Source organism: Cyphomyrmex costatus, unplaced genomic scaffold (genome assembly GCF_001594065.2).
Source record: "Cyphomyrmex costatus isolate MS0001 unplaced genomic scaffold, Ccosl1.0 scaffold15, whole genome shotgun sequence".
Taxonomy (NCBI): domain Eukaryota; kingdom Metazoa; phylum Arthropoda; class Insecta; order Hymenoptera; family Formicidae; genus Cyphomyrmex; species Cyphomyrmex costatus.
In genome coordinates this window covers 219,872-240,803 of record NW_017275499.1, presented here as the reverse complement: position 1 = coordinate 240,803, position 20,932 = coordinate 219,872, and the positions used below count along the sequence as shown (strand labels likewise).

The window sequence follows — 20,932 nt, the reverse complement described above, 5'->3', positions numbered from 1 at the left end:
TTTATCAAAACGTGGCACGACATGGACTTATACTGACAAAGATGAAAAAACAGTCGTGCGCCTGTTTCAAAGCAATAGCACGTTGTCTCTGCGTCAAGGACAGGCAAAATTACAACGAAAAGGTTTAAGAATGTCATGTGAAACGATACGACGTTATCTCTATGCTTATGATATAAGTCATAAGATATCGTAGTACAATCCAAAAACCATTATTATCGGAAAAACACATCAGCGCGCGATTAGCTTTGGCTCACGAAAATAAAGACCGCAACTGGAGTAATGTGATTTTTACAGATAAATCTTTTTTGGCACATTGTGCAGTGGAACGATCCTGATTTACTGCCACCAATAGTCCAACAAACTGTTAAACACGCAGTGAAGGTGCATGTTCACAGAGCAAGGATTTGGTCGACTTTATCTCTTTACTGACAACCTGAATACCGAGAAAATGTTAAAAATATACCAAAAAGCTTTGATTCCGATCAACATCTAATAATTGAAAAGTTAAGCAATCGTTTTATTTTTAAGTACGAAGGAATCTGGATTATTGTTATTTTACTATATGTAAGGAAGTGTCAAAGTTTAAATATTTTTGTAACCATACTCATTAATTTTAAGTATTATTTACACTAATGATGATCCGATAAGGGTTATAATGTACATAATTGCTTATATTAAATAGCAACTTAAAATTTAGCTTAGACTTGTAGCCTTTTTGGTAAGTATGGAGTTTAGAGGAGCCCACCCCCAATGACTTTGACCTTAACATAAGTTGTCAAAATCATAATCTTGAGTGAAGAAATTTTAACCGTCGGACCTTACTCATTAAAAAATTATGAACAAAAAGGTTTAAATAAATAATATCTCATTTTTGCTATATAAGTCTATGATTATACTGTTGCACATGAGTTCCGACTTTCCATGTCAAATGAGAGCTACCTCACACCAAAAAATGGGTTGGGTTCACAGACTTCTATGCACTACTAGACTGATAACTTTTTATGTATAAGGTGGCGGAATTTCTATGTACAAACCGAATATATATGTATATATAGATATGTAACTCGATTATATGTTTTAAAAAAATTAAAGAAATAATTTTATGATTAGTGTATATCTTAAAATAAATAATTAAGTAACTAAAATAAGTAACTAAAAGCGACATATAAAGATACGAGCACAATCATTTTGCTTATATATATTATATTTGATAATTGTAAAATATATAATAAAAGCTATGCTTATCAACAAGAGATTTTATTGTTCGCTCGCCTTATGTGTGAAATATTTCATTTTCTTAAAAATAATATCTGTTTTGTTAGTTTATATGACGTTTTCGAATTGGTTTTATTATTTCGTTGTAATAAAATTTTGAAAAGGAGTATATTGGCATTTTTATATATTTATTACATATATTGTTAATATCAATTGAATTTTGTGAGGCATTTCCAGTAAACCTATATTTTCACATTCTAAATTGGGAAATATTTTTTAGTATCAAAAGTAAGAATACTTTTAACTCGGTGTAAAACTTTCTTATCTATATTATTAATATGTAAAGAAGAAAAAGAATCTATTACGACTTGTAGTTTTCTTGCTAATTTAACCATGTGGCATGGATCTAATATGACTTTAATGTTCTTATTAGTTTCATCGTTAGGATATGGAAAGAAATTTTTTATTTGCGTATAATCTTCTGCAAAAATTTCTGCACCAAGCATATTTATAGCACTGCAATTAGATGCATCACCATCAAATGTTATGCTATGTACACGTAAATTATGTTCAGAACATATTACTAGAGTACTTGTAATTAATTTTGAAAGTATTGTCGATGAAGGTTTTTTTTTTTATCAAAAAGTACGCAATTGGCTATTTCCATGATCCTTTCAAAGATACTAATGAAAACACAAGGTCTCCTGTGCTTCTACATCTTTATTTTCAATAGCTACTTGATTACCGTAATCGCAAAATCCGATAAATCTATGTTCTTCTTCATTCCATGTGATTTGCAGTCTGATCGCCATGCTATCGAACATCAAACAGCAGTCCTGTTCTGTTGCTTCTAATTTACTAAGAGCTTGCAGTACTTTTAATTGGAAACCTGGCTGAACATTCATGTTGGACATCCAATTACGCATAGATGATGGATGTGGTAATTTAAAGATAGTCCTAAAAGAAAATATATCTTTTAAAAGATATTGTATTTAAAAATTTATTAAAAAATATGAAATGTATAAATGTGTAACTTGGATTACATATATATTAATTGAAGGCTGCAGTGGGAAATTGATGCACGAGTAATTTATACTTATTCATAGCAAATGTCATTATGGCATTCAATGAGATTTAAAACTTTAAATTTGCTGTATCTTGTTGTATCATAGCACAAACAATACTTATAATACTTTAATTTGAGTTCGTTTTATGGTAAGTGTAAATTAAAGCGCTTTAAAGTTTTTCTTTTATACGACAAATTTGACGTTTTAAATTCGAACGACGCCAAGATAATACGTTGATATAAACGGGCCTTTTAAATTTTTCAAGCAAATGCACACTCGTGTATCTATTATTTTATCGAATAAAGTAGTAAATAGTATGTAATACTTATTTATTTTTTTTAGTGTCGGTGGATATATTTTAGCTATAATTAAAAAAAAAGGGGGGGGCAATGTCGATACAGCCGAGAAATGAATATTTACGTTTAAATGAAAATTCGGCGAAATAACTGAGATAGTGATATTTCCGTTGACCATATCGTGGAATATTATCACGTACTTCACGCCAAATACGTTCTATATTTTGTGTGTGAGTTACTTGTGTCGGGATTTACAAAATTATATTTATGATTGACTGTAGCATGTTTATAGCTTTCATTGTAAATTAGCTAAATCTCGCGTGAGTTTTATTTTTGATTTGCATATTGAGCAATCTATTTCATCTTTAAAAATATTTTTTGCAATTAAATACTCGATAAGAGCAGTATTATTGTTGCAAATAGCCAAAAACTCGTATAGACGCATGATATATTATTATCGATGATGATCATAACACTACTGAATGTCGGCGGAAACTGAAGTGTTGATAGAAGTAAACAAAAATATATATTTACGCAAACACTTTATAACATTCAGTTCTTTACAAACAAATTCACTGCTTTACAAACAATAAATTATTTTATTATTTTTTTTGTTTTTAAAATAGTGAATTTGTTTGTAAAGCAGTGAATTTGTCCGTAAGGCAGTGAATTTGTTTGTAAAGCACTGAGTGTTGTAAAGTGTAGTATGCATGAATACAGTAGGTTCCGCCTCACCTGCGGGGAGGCTCCACTACTGAAAAAAAATAACCAACCCGTTTTTTGGTGTGAGGTAGCTCTCGTTTCGTATGGAAAGTTGGAACTCGTGTGCGAGCGTGCGACTCTTGGCTTATATAGCAATAATGGGACATTATTTCTTAAACTTTTTTTGTTCATAACTTTTTAGGTTCATAATTTTTGAGATCCAACAGTTAAAATTTCCTCAAGGTCTCTCAAGATCATGATCTTGACAACATATATCAAGATCAAAGTCATTTTGGGGGTGACTTTAACTCTATATTTACCGCCTTTTTAATTGAATTTTGCTTTTTTTTGTTATCTTTTTGTTAAAACTAAAAGATATTATAGAAATATTTTCGTTATCTATTGGTATTTTGTGCTGTCTGCGGGAGTGAAGTTTCATGATTATCAACAAATGCTTCAAGATTTAAAAAAATCTCAAAAACTGGAAAAAAGCGAAGATTAAGACACGCGAATCTATGAGATCAATATTCTGTTTGCACGTTTATCGATATTATTATTCGATTATGTCGCGTTGATCATTTTATATTGTAACATTGCAGGAAATAAGTTTGAACAGCGTTTGTTCATACAATAATTTCCGATAATTTAAATTCTATGTAACCATGCACTCATTTAATCGTACATTGGCCTTTTTTAATACAGTATTTGTATAAATGCATTCATATAACTACTACTATTCTTGAAATGTCACAAACCACATGTAAATATAAGTATGTTGCAGATATGTATTGTAAATCTTATCGATCAGAGCGCAGAGAGAGAGAGAGAGGGGGAGGAGGGGGAGGAGAGAGAGAGAGAGAGAGAGAGAGAGAGTGTGTGTGTGTGTGTGTCAAGGAACTAAATTAAATTATTCCATGTTAAACTTACCACGTTGTACCTAGTGGGAAATTGAAAAATGCAACAAGGCGTATCGATGACAATTATCAATGGAGTTGCTATCAAGTTTCGAACGGAACGTAGAATCGCCAGGCACACCAACAGTGAGCATGTCAAAGACATTGTTATCCTATATACGTACATATTAGTATATAAAGGGAAATATCGTAAAAAAGAACATGACGTTAATAAACTACCTGCCACATACATATAATATTATTATGCCCGTTTTGTGCCAACGCCCGTTGGATTGTTCCCGTTTCGAATATTGAAATGAAGAATGCGTTGTCGAAACGACGCTGTCTTTTGTAAACAAACTGGTTGGAAACTGATCTACGCTTCGTTCGGACGAATTCGCGAATCGGTCGCGCGGGCGTAACAATATTATCAATTCAAATCTCCGTTTTCTTTATTTCGATATTAGAGTATCCATCATGTAATTTTTCCCTTCAAATGAACCACCCTGTATACTTTCCACTTTCCATTCACAAATTTCACGTTTCTAAAAAGTTCACGCGAAAAATTTCACGTTTCCGCAGTTTGAAAGTTACATGATCGCCCAGTTCACGTGAAAGTTTTCACTTTTCAAGATTCCGCTCTAGAGGAAAATTTGATCGATACCCTGAGCTATTATGATCGCTATAATAGCGACAAATGGAAAATGTCGCTGAAACATCATCACAATGTTGACTTACTTACCACGTGTGCACAAATAGATGATTATCGATGATGATCCAACTACCACGCCAATGCGCAATGCACGCCACTCCAAATGTGTAAGTATACAGGATTCGCAAAGCTCGATAAGGCAATCGTTTTCGCCAATTTAATTTAGTCCACTTCTTCATGTAAACTTTATGAAATTGATCTTTGAAAATCGTGTACGTTGCATGCAAAGCTGTGCCAAACGTAAAACAAAACCAGCTGGGAAACCTGTTAACAAAATCCTCCTAAATGCGTAATGGACATAAATCTTTAACGCGTTTCATCATCTGCAAATGATTAAAAAAATACATAATAGGTTCTTGACACAAAACGCCTGTGCTGATTCGCTACGTTGTCTCTCTCTCTCTCTCTCTGTCTATATATTATACATAGATATAGATATCTAATATGATTTAAAGAATTCGTTGCATCTTTCAGGTGTGTATCAATAAATGCACACAAGCCAATAACAGAGCACTAGAAAAAAAAAATAAACTCTCTATGTAGAAGTCGCTGTGATAGTATCTTTCGACTCTACGTAACTTGACTGTAGTTAACTCTCGGTATTGCGTCAACGCCATCAGAACTGTTTAACACTTGGCCATATGCCACGTTATAGAGTAAAATGCATAAAACTTGTTGATTACATTGACCAACATTTAATCTGCAATGCTCGATAGAGCATCCATTATTAAAAGATCAGAGGATAAATTCAAACCAACAAAGCGGCTAGATATATATAAGGCATTCCAAGTCAAACCAGGCACTTTTTGATAAAAAAAAAGACTCCAATTCTTTTAAAATTTTACAGACGTATTCTAGACATAAAAAAATGAGACACTTGTTTAGGGAAAAAAATTAAAAAAATGTTTTCATAAAGTTATGCTTACATTTAAGTTTCAAGAATTGACGAAAAACGTGTGTATGTTCAAATGACTGTACCGCCGAAGTGGTAAGTCGTACGAAAAAAAATGCAAGAAATCAGTTTTAAAAATTATAAGTTGTTCTATTCTTTGGTTATTTTTAAATATACATTTGTTTAAAAAAAATATTTTTGTTTACTGTTTATAATTTTCAAGTGCATTCTGTCATCAACTCATCAACTTACAGTTCCTGATACAAATTCATCATATTTGCTCTTCAATTATAATATGAAATAATCCTGAAAATTTCAAAATGGAACTCGAATAAATTGTATAAAATAATAAATTCTTTAAAGATGTATGTCAGAACCTCGAAGTTAATGTCATTGTCGTAATATTTTGCTAAGATGTTCATTAATGTATTTTGTATCTATTTGTGACGTTGCAGTTTCGCTGCAGCGTCGCAGCGACCCTTCGCCGTCACAAAGCGCGAATAGGCGCCTGACCCGGTCCGGGAATTGCGAGCGAGCGAAATCTCCAAGGGCCGCGAATTATAATTTTAGTATTGTTTGCTAATTCTCGGTTAATTTTTTCTTATATAAAATTAATGGAGCCTCGTCGAGCAAAGAATCAGCAGGGCATCACCCGAGGAAGATTGCCGTCGGAGGAAAAGCAGAGGGAAGCGAGCATTCGCGGAGCCGTGATGGATCGAGACGCGATAAGAGCGGGCCGCTTCCGAATTCTGAGGGAAGCGGTAGCCAGGAGGGCGTCCTGCAAGCCGTACTTGGGCCCGAGGTAAGCCATGCAGGAATAAGAGAAAGTGGTCTAGCGGAACGAGAAGAGAGTTTCTGGAGGAACATGATAGCGGGAACCGCCGCGTGCTTTAGAGCGAGAAGGCGAGCAGTCGGAGGTATTCTTGCATATCATTCCGCACCGCGCGCAGATCAAATGTCGTTTCAGCGGCATTTGTCCGCGCACGGTGAGATGAGGTGAGGGGAACAGCAGAAGGCGGAGACGATTCGAAAATTAGCTGAAAGTTACATACACTTTATATATGTTCACTTTGAACTGGCACCTTTAATTAATAATATATCAGTTACTTTTCGTGGTAATATATTATTATTTGATAAAAAGGTTTAAATTTTTGAGTATCTTTCTTTGAACATGCCTTGAACTTTTCATTTTTATTATATGATATGATTTTTTTCAGTACAAATATTCCTACATTTAGTACATTTTATAAAAACTATCAATTAAGACCTCGTTTCCTCTGAGAAAGTCACGCGTCGTCACGAGTTAATCAAAACATCCTATCTGTATATGTAAGTATAACTTCTGTCTGCCTCTCTCTCTCTCTCTCTCTCAAATAATTTTACAATAGGCTTATATTGTATGTTATCTTCATTACAGTATATACAGTAACGCAACTCTCCTGGTTTTATCCAAAACAAAGTGCGCATGCGCGAAATAAGTTGCCCAGTAACGCCATTTAAACTTCTATCTCACTTCTTATCTATTCTCTCTGTCACTCTCTGTCAGGACCATTTAAATATCCTGCGATTGTTTATATACTTAAAAACTCAAATTAAAAGGAAATTAATATAATTGCCGTTTGATTGAGCTGTGTTAGTTTGAGAAATGACTCTAGTTTGTGACTGAAAAGTCTGTAGAAAAATAAAAATTGTGCAAAAGTGAAAAAAGTGAAAAAGTAGAAAAATTTAAGTGAAATGAGGAACAATTTCTCCTAAGAGAATAGTTAATCTATACGGCTATTGTATAAATTATCCATTCTCTTCCATTTTTACACTTTGATCTTAACTTTATTCCAGATATCGCTATATAAAAGAGTAATCCAACAAGAAAACACACATTGTATATGTCGCAGTCTTTAATTAAAATATTTTTACGGTATAATATTTATATTACACAATATTTACATAATTATATTTTCTTATCTTTTTATTTTACAATGCATTATACAATTATGAATCTATTTCTTTTAGTTTTTATTACATTTAGATTAATTTGATGTACATACAAATGAGCTAGAGTAACTAGAGAGAAAGATGGTAAGATGGAAAGTAAAGAGCAAGTGAGAAACAGACGTTACTGGGGAACTTACCAATTTCGCGCATGCACACTCCATTTTAGGCTACATTAACATCAGTACCGACAGAGAGTTGCGCTATTGGCTATACTGTGCTTTCATCGTTGAAATTGATATTTCAACTTCATTCACGCATATATCACAGTTATTTAAATTGACTTTCCTATTATTATACTTTTGTTACTCACAATTCTGCATGACGATCCATGGTCGCCCATACACCCCTCCAAAAGCCAATCGATAAAGGTGCAACGATACTCGTAGAGATCAATGTATCGAGTAGTGAGAACGCTCGTTTTTTCCTTCTCGATCGTTTCAAATCTTCCGATGATCCTTTTATTGGTTTACATACTTTCTCGAAGAGACCAGGGTTCCAACATTTATACGATTTTTCTTCCTACAATACCATAATTGCAAAATTAACTAAAAAATTAAATTATAATATATGCAGATAAAAACGGATGTATTTGCTATAAGTCTCGTAAGTTTACAGAAATTCATCACTAACTCATTTAAAGTTTCATTGAAATAAACAGGGTTGTTACAATTAAATTCTATATCTTGAAATTTTATAATTTTTGTCTGATTTCCAAATAAAATTTCATGATTTCCCTGATTGTTATTAATATTTTGAAATCTTCCGTATTTTTATCTTGATTTGGGGGGGGGAACTATTAAATATTTTCTTAAATCTTTCTATCTTACCAATTCAACATAGCATTGTAAATTTATACATACTATTGATGTTGCTGACACTGTTTGCATTTTTAATTTTCAAGTTGGTAGTATTTCAAAATTATAAGCGCAATGACATATGTATATAATTCGTATATCACAAACATAAATTTTGATTTTCCAAAATCCCCAATCGTTTTCACAATTTCCCTGATTTTCTTAATTTTTAGTAATTTTAGTAATTTTGTGACAATTCTAATAAAATTACGGTGTAACCTTGGAAATATTCATGGACGATACTTGTAGATATTTATTATGTTAAATGTAATGTATATGTATTTAATTCAGCAGAAATAAATAACTTTTTGATCTATATAAATATTAGATTTAGCTGTTATAGAGACCTACCATACTTAATACATATAATTTTACCTTGAAATTATTTTGTATATCTTTATCGATAATTGATATTATCTTATCATTCTCATACTTGTCATCAGCTTCTTCCGTTTCCGTTTTATTTCCACTAGTCATCGTACTAAGCGCAGAAAGATGATCGTTTTCATATTTATCAATCAATGTTTGTTCAATATTGCTGTTTGAACGAAAATGTGATTTTTCTATAATAAATCCTTTGTCGGCAGGCAACGGCGGATGCGATTCCATATCATAGAACATATTTATCCTTTCTTACGGTTATACGGAAGAAAATTCCTTCTTTCACCCGCCGCGCCGACGCAGAGTATACGATGCGTGCGTTGCAACTCGTAAACTGCAAATTTCTACATAAAATCAATACGATACGAATGGAAAAACATACGTATACACTAAAAAAGATATTGTCGAATGGATGTAGAACGTACGATTGCCGCTTTACCGTGCTCAATTGCACTTTATTGCACTCGCTTGCGAAAAAGCGAGTACAAATATTAGCGTCTTCTATTGTGTTAGTCACTTATACTACAAAGTATACATAGTGCATATACGTATATCTTCTAATTTATCTTACAAATAAAATACGTATAAGATATCTGAGACTCGAACTGTCATCGTTTCGTCTATTAATGACCACGGATTCGTGTGCACCATCCTATATTCATATTTTGAATAAAAAATTTGTATACCAGTCGTGATATTGATCACTTATAGATTATAGATTCGATCCATTTCGCACTTATCGTTGTCTAGTTACCGTCAGTTACCCACACTACAGAACTATTACAAAACATTCTCGACAATGAGAGTGACCAAAAAGTGTTTTCTTTCTTCTTTTTTATTTTTTATTTCAAATACAAATTTTCCAAATCTAAGCGTAATATTCCGTTCTTTAACACGCCAAGGATACCATCATCTTCGTCTATATATTACCTATAACATAATTATATTGCTATGCACATTGTGAATGAGATACAGAAAGCAAATAGTCAATCCGTAATTACCGATTCAAGTGGATTACGGATAGAAACGAATTTAAAAAATCAAAAAACTTGATTCAACATCGCTTCAATGAATAATTTCCAATATTTTTCAATAGTTTCTCGTTTGCTGAGATAACTTAACAAAGGATGAATAGTATCCAATACGTCTGAATATACATACGTATATGTATAATGCATATCATATATATAGATATATATATATAATAATCAATACTAAAACGTATTATCAGATGATATATTGAAATGTTATACGTACGCTATGTGAGTTAATTTGATGTACAGCCTGAGATTGTACGTACTTGGTTATAAATACCGTACCATTAACATTCAGGTGTCACATAAACACTAAGTATAAACATACATTTTCGTCGTGAATTTCCGTACATCACACTGAGAAACATAATTCCATGTTCAAAGTAACATAATAAGCGATAAAAAGAAAATAAAACAAGACTCCGTAAATATGTAAAATATACATAAAATAACAGATAAAATATTTAAAAAGTATATTAATGCTTTATATTGATTCTTTGCCTGATCTTGTATTGTTTATGTCGTTTTCGGAAACATAAATAATGCAAGATTATATGGCACAATTGTGTATCTGGACTAAAAACGCTGCTGAAATTTTAATCAAATTCTATATATATTTTATTTTACTGTCATAATTTTACAAAAAAAACTGAATAATAAAATTAAATGTACCACATCATAAATTTTATTGTTGTTATTATCGTATCAGACTTATTTTGTAACAGTCAGTTTTGCGATTTTCTCATAAATTGGCATTATCGATTGTACTTAATTATAAATAAACCCTTCTCTGTAATAATTATTTCAATAAAGCCGATTTGAAAACTTTATTGTAAGCTTTACAAAGTAATTGGTTAAGTTTACGCTCTTTATAAATTTTTGTTACATCATCTTATATTTTCCGCAAACCATGTAAAGAAATGTAAAATTAAGATTCGATGTATATCAAGTTTCATTCTGACGGTATTCAAATTTCTAGGCCGCTCGCGTTATCTGTTTGTTAATGTATCAGTACATTTCTATTTATAATAATTTTATACCAATATAAAATATATATACCATACAAAATATTTCGTAAAGCTGATGATTGTCCCAAACTTCACAAGCGTATAGTATAGCGTTCACGATAATCCTCTACATTTTGAAAATCTGATTTGCCCAAATCTTTTAACTTTGCAGTATGAAAACATTAACACAAAAATTTGTTCGTTTTCCTGTTTCAATACGCTGTTGAAGTTTGATGCAAGTCTTCGTACAGAACTCTTCGTATACGCAAATTCAAGAGACCATCTGAGGAAGAAATCTACAAGTATAAGGTAATATACCATTTGTCTTTAGTATTCGTTCATATGCATCTAATGAGACACTTGCTAAAAAAAAGTGGAGAACATTGTGAACAAAATTTATTTGTTTAAATGGAACGAAAATTACCACACATGTACGTACATTAAAAATAGAAATGCTAGCTGAATTTTCTAATTTTTCCAAAACATTTAAAAAGTACTCGTTTCATTTTTTGATGCTACAAAAAGTTGTAATTACTTCGTATATAAGTATGTATTAAAATTTATGTAATATAACAATGTGCACAATATATAGAAGATATCTCAGACAGTTATTTTAATAGATACGCTTATGCATACGTACACCCTGTGATATAAATTATAAAAAAGAGTTCCACAAGTACACCTTCCATATTGTACATCTTATTATATTTGGGCGCTTTAACAATACCAACAACAAACCTGGCTAGAAATTAGTGTTTAATGTAATGCAGGTCATCGAATATTTTCTTATTGACTTTAATTAATTACATGTAATCACGTCCGCAGATAAAGCACCTGCGCGTATAATAACTGAATATATAACTTTTAATGTTATATATATACATTAAATATTGTATGTTGCGTTGTGTGTAATTAGAATTTATTATGTAAGAAATATGTAAATTGAACTTTAATAATTGTACAAATTGTCCGTTACATTTTAATTCGCTGCATTTAACATACTATAATACTGTTAAAACTCATATTATACCGTTTTTTTTTTATTATTCTAGCCACTATTATCCTACTTACCTAAAAATCTTCAAGTCTCTAGTGTATCGTTATGAATTAATCGCTATCCATTGTGGCAGATTCTTTAACCAAACTTTCCTTTAAATCAGATTCGTCTACATAATTATATTTTGAATTCTTCTCTTCTGCAGACTTTACGCACTGAAATGAATTAATAACACACAATTGTAGAAATTAATTTTGCATAAAGATCATAGAATTGACTTTTGCAACAAATTATATTTAATAACTAAATACGAAAAAACAAAATCTATTCTTCTATATATGTGTATATCTCTTTATTGCATATTACCAAGTAAAATATTGTTATAACATTAGAGATACATGTCGAATATATAATATTGAAAGAAATAAAATCAAAATTTTATTTAGAAGAATGAAAGAATGAAATCTAATAATAAGAAGGTTAATCCAAAAGTATGTTTCCCTACTTTAGAAAAAATAGAAAAATCAAGTTTAAAAATCTGAGAAAGTTTATTTTAACTTCAATTATACCAGAAAGTTTGCGAGTTATCGCCGTGTCTTTCTTCATTATTGATGTCAACGTTTCGTGAACCATGCCGTTCACTTCATCAGGGTAAGGGGTGCGCTGATACTTTATTTTAACTTATTACACTTTGGTTGTTAAAGAAAAATCGACATTTTTTCTACGTGTTGTATCGTGGAAAAGTTTTTTTAATACCTTATGTGTGTTTATTTTTTCACGAACAATCCATGATCAATTCAAAAATAAGTTTCTCTCTACTTTTTTTCACTTAAGAAACGTTAAGAAACCTGAGCAGATTACACTGAGTATCTCCATGTATCATCTTATTCTTGTTGTCCCAATGTTAAACAAGAATAAGAAGAGACACAGGGATATTTGAGTAACATTTTCGAACATTTGAAAAACCTTGAGTGGGAGTTCTCCGAGCCTTAACAACACCCTCTGGATCTTGCTCTAAGCGACTTCCATCTCTTCCACAAATTGAAGCTCTATCTGGGCGGCCAGATAAGCAATAATAACAAGGAAGTTAAGACGATAATTAATGAATAGCTTGCGAAAATGTACACGCTTTGGTACAAACAAGGCGTGGAAAAATATTTTTCGTAATATACGGCAAAATATAGAAAAAAAATGTTGATTTTTTTTTAAATAACCAATGAGTTAAAGTAAATTTTTTTCAGATTTTTAATTTTTGTATTTGTTTTTTCTAAAATAGGAAAAACCTTACTTTTGGACTAACCCTCGTATACATACAATATCAAATCTTATTGGACCGTGAGAGTTTGAACTAAATATCGATGAGAACATGCCGTAACGGTTAACTGGATGTTGGAAGCTCCTAATATAATTTCGTGTGAATTTATATACTACGTATGTAAATTCTTAAATGTGCGCCGAAATTTTTTCGAACTTACAACGCAAACTCTAATAAACTACCGCAGTACTATCACGAGTTAAATTGACTAACAATCTAACAATTTTGATGCTCATAGCATCTTAATAATGTTGAATGACATATTAAAATCTATGAATGACATATTAAAAATCTGTAAATAATTAATTTATATTGCGAAAAACATTACCTCTGGCATTCTGTGCGAGAGTCCTAAGCCTTTAGACTACCAAGACAACAAAATGCTAGAGATCCGGATTCGACTCCCAGGCGAGGTAATATTTTTCGCAATATAAATTAATTATTTACAGATTTTTAATATGTCATTCATAGATTTTAATATGTCATTCAACATTATTAAGATCCAAGATGCTATGAGCATCAAAATTGTTAGATTGTTAGTCAATTTAACTCATGATAGTACTGTAGTAGTTTATTAGAGTTTGCGTTATAAGTCTGAAAAAATTTCGGCGCGCATTTAAGAATCTACATACGTAGTATATAAATTCACCCGACACTATAAATTAGAAGCATCCAAGATCCACCTCGTATACATATAAGTAATCGTGAAAATATAGTAAGGTATGTTATATGCACAATATAAAAACTTGTACAAAAATAAGCTAGTCCTTACTTCTTCGATACGTATTCTAGGAGCCATTATTTGTTCAGGATAATGCCAAGGCTTATAATTTGGATTATTAAGTATTTTCCAGCTTGGATAGCCCACAGAGGCTTTATGCAATCTTTTTACCATCTACAAAATATATTTTTGTAAGCAAATATTACATTTATTTGTTTGATACTTGATATTTCTCTATATCTTCACAAGATATCTCACTTTAGGGGCAAATATTTGTGTAACTTTATTAACAAGCCACACAGGTAATTTGCCATGTGGATCCGTGTGCGATACATATCCCAACTCGGAACCGTCTCCATTGCGCGAAGGTCTTACAATATAGCCTTAAATATAATAATACTTTTGGATATACGAAAGAGTATATAATTTAAATTGTATATACAGAATGTTTTCAAATTTGCGCCCGCGAAGTACAAGACGTCAACTTTAAGCTAACAAAAAAAAAAAAAAAACAATTTTTTCCTTTTGCAAAATTGCATCTGACAAGTAGTTTTGCAGAAGAGCAAGTTGAAGTTAACAAATAAGCGCTCTGATCTATGTGGCGCGCAGGGCCGGCGCGCGCTCCTCGTTCACTTGTCAACTTAATCCTAATATGCTTTGTTGAACGTTCTATTCTTTTAAATATTACACAATTGCGTATGGTAGTTAAATATGTAGTATCACTAAATTTAAATAATAGTTTACTAATTAAAAGACTAACCTTTTTTTGAAGTACCCAAAAATTGATTTATTTACAATAACAAATAAAGACAAAATTATATCATACATACAAAAAGCTAGTTTAAAATTATTAATTATCAAAATGTTATAATACTTACATAATTAACTAAAATCTGAGTAATAATAGTATCTACATCTTTAAATTTATCACATATTTTTGTAGTAATGTTTTGTAGTAAACGCAAGTATGATGTCTTATACTTCGCGGGCGCGAATTTGAAAACACCCTGTATATACACATGTAATGCATAAAACGCAATTTGATTTGCTTTCTAATAATATTATTTTACCTGTGAGGTAAGATGTTGCTCGTACAAAATGTTTTCTAGGTGAATAATCTTTATGATAAACGGAATGATTCAATATCAACTGTTCTATACCAGTATCCAACCAAGATCGTTGAAGAACAAAGTCTCTATTTTTTAATGGAGATGGACATGCCACTAAAATTTATACAATAACAACAACGGGAGATGTAAACATTGAAACTTTAAGATTCATAAATAACGTAATACTTACTGGAATAATATCCAATATCGTTGTTTGGATTAAAAAATCCTATATCTTTTGACTCAATCATATGAGTGTCCCAAACTTTTCTATATTCAGGATCATGTAACACGTCGTATAGTGTTTCTGGTGAAACATCGGAGAACCGCGTTCTAATCTGTAACATTAAGTCATTCGATCTCGTTCGAAAAAATTAATTTTAATACAAGGACATAAAACCATCAATTATGTAAAGGACTAATAAGAGTCAAATAATTAACATGCAAAAATTTGTCAAAAAATGAGCTACATTTTAATTATATACTGATTAAAATTTACAATAAACGCGCGCATTACATGTTTCAGCTGTATGATTCAGCCCTCTTCGGATTTCGGATGCTTGTACAATTCCGTAAATATCTTAAATTAAAATGATCTTATTGTATTTCAAGATCGTAATATTTATATTAAAAAATAATTAAAAATGTAAAAAATGATTGTGATGGACACTTTGGACTTGATGAAAACGTGTAGAAGGGCCAACAATTGACCGACCAATTGATATTATATTTTACCATGTTGATGGAGAAAAAGAAAAAATAAAAAAATAATAAGATTCAGTAAAACAGATCAAGCTGTTAAAAAATCATCAAATTGCCCATAACAAACAAAGCATTAGTGGTCATCATCTCGCAAATGTATCGAAGTCAAAACTAGGTGGTCACATAATTATAAAATGTCAAAACTTAAAATAGAATCGATTTTCCCAACGAAAATTAAACACATCTAACAATTACGATTGTCGGTACAATATTGAAATAAAAGTTTTGGCGATGCAAAGTCAAATCTTGTTTATGATTGGAATATATGCTTTATTTAATCCTTCTGTATCTGTCTGTAGGTTAAGATCGTTTTTCTGCTTCTTGATATTAAGCATTTCAGACACAAGACGTTTTTTCAATAACATGCCTCCTCGTCCAAAATGTGGACATTACACCAATCAAAGTCATGTCCTTGTTGTAGTCTGTGATCAGTTATTACCGATTTAGATGCGCGCGTTTATTGTAAATTTTAATCAGTATATAATTAAAACGTAGCTCATTTTTTTGACAAATTTTTGCATATTAATTATTTGACTCGTTCGAAAAGTAAAATTTATTTACCGATAAAGAACTCACTTTCACCATTTTAAAACTAATTCCTGGGACGGATTTTGTCCAAACAGACAAATCAGGCTTATTATAATCTAATTTCCAATTGTTATTATCATCATACAGCTGCTTCAGTTTCTCGAAATCTTTATCCTCTGCAATTTTGACAATGCCAACATCCATTGTAACAATCTACGTAAAAGCAAAATGATATAAGTAGTGTATACAGGCTGCTCGGAAATTCAACTTACAAACTTTCAAAGATTATCGGGAGTACCAAAAGGATCATTTTTTGCAAATAGACTTAGGGTTGGAAACGTCATTTTATCGCTACGGCAGACAGTGTTCGAAAAAAGTCGGACTTAGCATGAATTTGTCACCATACATGAGATTCAGTGTATATAAAGCGATAATTACTCTATTGTTTGAATATTGTTTGTCTATATTGCTAAGTTTAAACGATAATAATGTACAGTATTTACAGAAATTACAAAATAATGGAACATGTTCAAAAAAGGACACTGAAAAATTTAAAACCTTTTTATCCAATAACAATATATTACCATGAAAAGTAACTGATATATTATTAATTAAAAGTGCCAATTTTCAGGGTAATATATTATTATTATGAATGTTCACTTTGTACTGGCACCTTTAATTAATCCTTTTTTTGACCATGTTCCCTTATTTTGTAATTTACCGCGTCTCCTGATAAGAATGATATTGTGGTGCAATTACAAACAAGAATTAAACATGCTTGATTCTAATTTATGTTAATTAAAGAAAGAATTGAATACAATATTTGTATTTTGATATATAAAATAGTAAATGAAGACTGTATCTGAGTTATTTAAAAAATGAGATAGAGCAAGTAAGAAGAGAGGAAGGAGTACAAATAAGAAAGATTAGAAGAAAATATACATGTTAAAAGATGTAAAATTAGAGAGGAACAGAGAATGTTGTTATATGATGGGTTTAAAATGTACAATTTACCAAATGAAATAAGAAAGGAAAAAAAGATTTAAAAACTTTAAGAGAGCTAGTACCATATATTAGGAGTAAAGAGAAATAGTGTAATATTGAAATATGGGTTGTTTAAGTCTGGCGATGTGAATAATTAGGCATTATATAAGATTGTAACACACAATATAGCTATTTGAGCTAATAAAGATCGATCAATCTCTCCCTCTCTTTCTCTCACCTGATATTTGTTAAGTTTATCAACAGAAGGACAAGACTATCCTTTTTTTATCCATTCAATTTATAATATAACTGTAAATCTATGCACAACATATTATTTAATGAATATTTCAGCATACAATGAATCTTTCTATGTTCCATCTGCAAAAAAAAAAAAAAATGTTTATCACAATATATATTACATATACAGAGTCAAGATTTGAAAGGGGAAAAAGGAATGAAGGAAAAGCAAACAAAGGAAGAGAAGAAAAGGAAAGTGAGGAGATAAAAAGGCCGAATAAGAATAAAAAATATATATGTGATAGAAGATGCATAAGATAGATAACTTTGTAGACTTTGTGGACTGAAATTGGAGCTAATGGTAAGCAATTAAGTTATATTACATATTCCGTTTAAAAGCTCGTTATCCCAGGTATAATCAAACATTGAGAAAACTTCCGAGAATATCTCAGCATGAGCAACGAGCTGTGGTGATAATGTGTTACTTATTAATTCCAAATACCAAGTGACACGTATGAACTAAACGTGTCGCTGACAACATCAGGAATGTAGGATGCAAGCGAACTATCGTATTATTTTCAATAACCACGCAGTAATAACGTATTTTTAAGCATTAATCTTTTTACACTCGAAGCGCACCGATTTTAAACATACACAGTATACAAACGCGTTTTACCGTTATTTACTTGGTGGCTGTGAAAGTTAACAGCTGCATATTCGTTACTACAACAACATCAAACTATTAAATCATGGTGAGAATTTCAAATTTATTGTTGGTTGTTATCACATCGTTGTACCTCTCAAGCCTCCAACTTTGAATTTGAAAACATATTTGGCACGTCAATGTTAATAATAATCGGCTGACGGCTCGTCATCATCAGCTGATCTATGCATTTTTTATGTTAATCAAAATACCGATACCGGAACAAAATCGAGACCATCGTATTGATGTCGCCATATTGAAAATTATAATTCCACTAGAGATTGGGCGCGTTCAGCGGACTCCAACAGTTGAGTGAGCGCTCGCTATTATTGGTGTATTCTTTTAGATCATCCAATCAGAATTTTAGATCTAGAAGAATACACCAATGAACGGTCGTGCTTCTGGACCCATTATGCTTTATACTATGCAAGATCTACAAAACGAGAAGTGCGGATGGAAATAAGAGATTCTGATTGGTCGACTATGCATTATGCAAAAGTCTATGCTGCGGCCTTAACGAATCACAACCCTAGTTGTGAATGTGGCTATGAAATCGAAGATGTGATCACGTTATGTAGCAGTGTAGTAAATATGATGAGGCTAGGTTTCCCCTTGACTTTGAACTTAGGAATAAAGGTATTTTAGATAAAAACATTTTTACATGGATTTAGAGAGGTAGATGGGCAACATGGATTTTTCTTTTGGGAGTTTCTTCTTTTAAAAATATTTATAGCAAAATGTTTTATATACTTTTAATATTTCTGAAATACTTAATTACAAGTTTGATATTCCAAAAATATTTTTATTTTAAGAATCTTCTAAGTATAAAAATATAGATTCCTTTATATATTCCAAAAAGTAAGTAAATTAAGATTAAATTCTGTGCTATAGCTTTTATTTTCCGCTTGTTCGCGCTGGGTGAATTATGTAGGCATAATCAAAGCTGTGTTTCACTTAAGGCTCGCAACGCTAAAGCAACATTAAAGCAAAAAGGACCACTTTTGCTTCATTGTTGAATAATTCGGTCAAAAAAAAATCATACAGAGCTGAACAAAAAAACAAGTTAAAGGTAACGGTTCACACTTTCGAATGCTGTAAACCGAATTTTTATGCGATTTTTAATTCACGCCATAAAACTTCTCAAAGTTAGTAAATATTTTTGAGATTTCACGCACTTTTATTTGTTGTCCACGTAACTTCGTAAAGAATTAATCAAATCGAAATATCAATTACCATTTTCGAAAGTAGAGATTTTAAGCTTTAGAATGCTTTTTTACATTTTTTTTTACGGTTATTTTTGACAAAGTTATTCTTTTTTTAAATTTGCCTATTTTGGGGAGCAGGATAAGTGATGCTTTAATTTTGCTGTGAGTGTATATGTATATATATATATATATATGTATATAATAGTTTATATTATTCTTTTTTTTATATAAATTTTATAATTTCTTATTATAAATTATATTCTATAGTTTTAAATAGAACGTCTCCTGGATTATATAATTACATAGTACTTTTCACCGTAATGTATCAATATAGTAACTTAAATACTTCATATTTTATATTTGATTTTGAAAAAAATTTTGCTTGGGGCACGTTAGTGACCCCCCTCCCCTTGACAAATTTCTGGATCTACCACTGGCGGGGCAGAGAGATACTTTTTTCTGCCAAATTTGTTCATTCTGTGCAAAAACGCACCGTATGAGCTTAATTTCATTAAAATCCGTGAGGTTGTCCATCTTCTTTATAATTACCGTTTTTTAAATTAAATATATAGATAATACACAAATGAAAAAAAAATAATGCTTCTCTGTTTCAGATCAGACCTTTTATGCTTACGAGAGATGTGTCGATATATTGTAGGCGGGAAGGTAATTTTCAAGATAATAATTTAATTCATCCGGAAAGTCGTGAGCCCGATATTCCACGTTATGTGGAACGAGAAGGAGAAAATGCCAATCTCAAACGAGCACGGTATTATTCAAAATTTTTTTTACAATAATTGAATAATCATTTCTACTAATAGTCCAAAGTTAAAAATAAACTTTTTTTGAAGTCTTTTGTTTATATAATGAGTATTATGTCTAGCTTTTGTTTTATTTATCGTCCTTTTAGATTGACATATCAATCTCGTAAACGCGGCATGTTGGAGAATGGTCTACTACTTAGTACCTTTGCAAAGAAATATTTGAATACGTTTGATGATAAACAATTAAGATTATACGATCAACTTATAAATTTACCATCTAATGATTGGGATATATTCTATTGGGCGACTGGTATTAAACCAACTCCACCTGAATTTGATAATGAAGTGATGGACTTGCTGAAAAATCATATTCAGAATAAAGACCGACAGACTAGGATAATACAGCCAGATTTATAAACAATTATATAGCAAATGTTTAGAGATCGTAATGTATAGCAGATATAATAATCTAGACTTTGAATGTAAACTTGTATTAATAGTACAAATCATGATGCAATAAAGAATTGAAAATGTCATTTGAAACAAATTTCAGGTTATTCTA

General features: G+C 31.2%; 3 protein-coding genes across 4 annotated transcripts; 1 reads left to right on the top strand and 2 right to left on the bottom strand.

Moving 5' to 3' along the window:
• Nucleotides 1-2,113: 2,113 nt before the first annotated feature.
• LOC108783411 (uncharacterized) lies at nucleotides 2,114-9,158 on the bottom strand. Its single transcript, XM_018551970.1, has 5 exons — nucleotides 8,999-9,158; nucleotides 8,080-8,288; nucleotides 4,916-5,149; nucleotides 4,208-4,346; nucleotides 2,114-2,172 (listed from the first exon to the last, which is right to left on the bottom strand). Exons 1-5 carry the CDS (start codon nucleotides 9,098-9,100, stop codon nucleotides 2,161-2,163), a joined length of 696 nt encoding a protein of 231 aa, XP_018407472.1. The 5' UTR covers nucleotides 9,101-9,158; the 3' UTR covers nucleotides 2,114-2,160.
• Nucleotides 9,159-11,948: 2,790 nt separating this feature from the next.
• LOC108783430 (PCTP-like protein) lies at nucleotides 11,949-17,831 on the bottom strand. 2 transcript variants are annotated; one of them, XM_018551994.1, is made up of 7 exons: nucleotides 17,700-17,831; nucleotides 16,511-16,690; nucleotides 15,378-15,525; nucleotides 15,149-15,301; nucleotides 14,337-14,461; nucleotides 14,130-14,252; nucleotides 11,949-12,257 (listed from the first exon to the last, which is right to left on the bottom strand). In XM_018551994.1, exons 2-7 carry the CDS (start codon nucleotides 16,679-16,681, stop codon nucleotides 12,153-12,155), a joined length of 825 nt encoding a protein of 274 aa, XP_018407496.1. In that variant the 5' UTR covers nucleotides 16,682-16,690; nucleotides 17,700-17,831; the 3' UTR covers nucleotides 11,949-12,152. The 2 variants fall into 2 exon arrangements, with proteins under 2 accessions (XP_018407496.1, XP_018407497.1); XM_018551995.1 differs by having other exon boundaries at nucleotides 16,526-16,690.
• A 1,117-nt stretch (nucleotides 17,832-18,948) lies between these two features.
• Nucleotides 18,949-20,913, top strand: LOC108783429 (succinate dehydrogenase assembly factor 2, mitochondrial). Its single transcript, XM_018551993.1, has 3 exons — nucleotides 18,949-19,037; nucleotides 20,221-20,375; nucleotides 20,517-20,913. The coding sequence occupies exons 1-3, from the start codon at nucleotides 18,993-18,995 to the stop codon at nucleotides 20,785-20,787; spliced, it is 471 nt and encodes a 156-aa protein (XP_018407495.1). The 5' UTR covers nucleotides 18,949-18,992; the 3' UTR covers nucleotides 20,788-20,913.
• The last annotated feature ends 19 nt before the right edge of the window (nucleotides 20,914-20,932 follow it).

Excerpts from the sequence above, each read along its gene's own strand:
- LOC108783411 (XM_018551970.1), bottom strand. The coding sequence starts at position 9,100 with ATGACTAGTGGAAATAAAACGGAAACGGAAGAAGCTGATGACAAGTAT. Across the intron at positions 8,289-8,998 it reads ATATACAAAATAATTTCAAG|GAAGAAAAATCGTATAAATG; the intron begins GTAAAATTATAT and ends ATGGTATTGTAG. Across the intron at positions 5,150-8,079 it reads ATGGATCGTCATGCAGAATT|GTTTCCCAGCTGGTTTTGTT; the intron begins GTGAGTAACAAA and ends TTTTGTTAACAG.
- LOC108783430 (XM_018551994.1), bottom strand. The coding sequence starts at position 16,681 with ATGGATGTTGGCATTGTCAAAATTGCAGAGGATAAAGATTTCGAGAAA. Across the intron at positions 14,462-15,148 it reads AGCAACATCTTACCTCACAG|GCTATATTGTAAGACCTTCG; the intron begins GTAAAATAATAT and ends ATTATATTTAAG. Across the intron at positions 14,253-14,336 it reads CACAAATATTTGCCCCTAAA|ATGGTAAAAAGATTGCATAA; the intron begins GTGAGATATCTT and ends TATATTTTGTAG.
- LOC108783429 (XM_018551993.1), top strand. The coding sequence starts at position 18,993 with ATGATGAGGCTAGGTTTCCCCTTGACTTTGAACTTAGGAATAAAG. Across the intron at positions 19,038-20,220 it reads CTTTGAACTTAGGAATAAAG|ATCAGACCTTTTATGCTTAC; the intron begins GTATTTTAGATA and ends TCTCTGTTTCAG. Across the intron at positions 20,376-20,516 it reads GCCAATCTCAAACGAGCACG|ATTGACATATCAATCTCGTA; the intron begins GTATTATTCAAA and ends TCGTCCTTTTAG.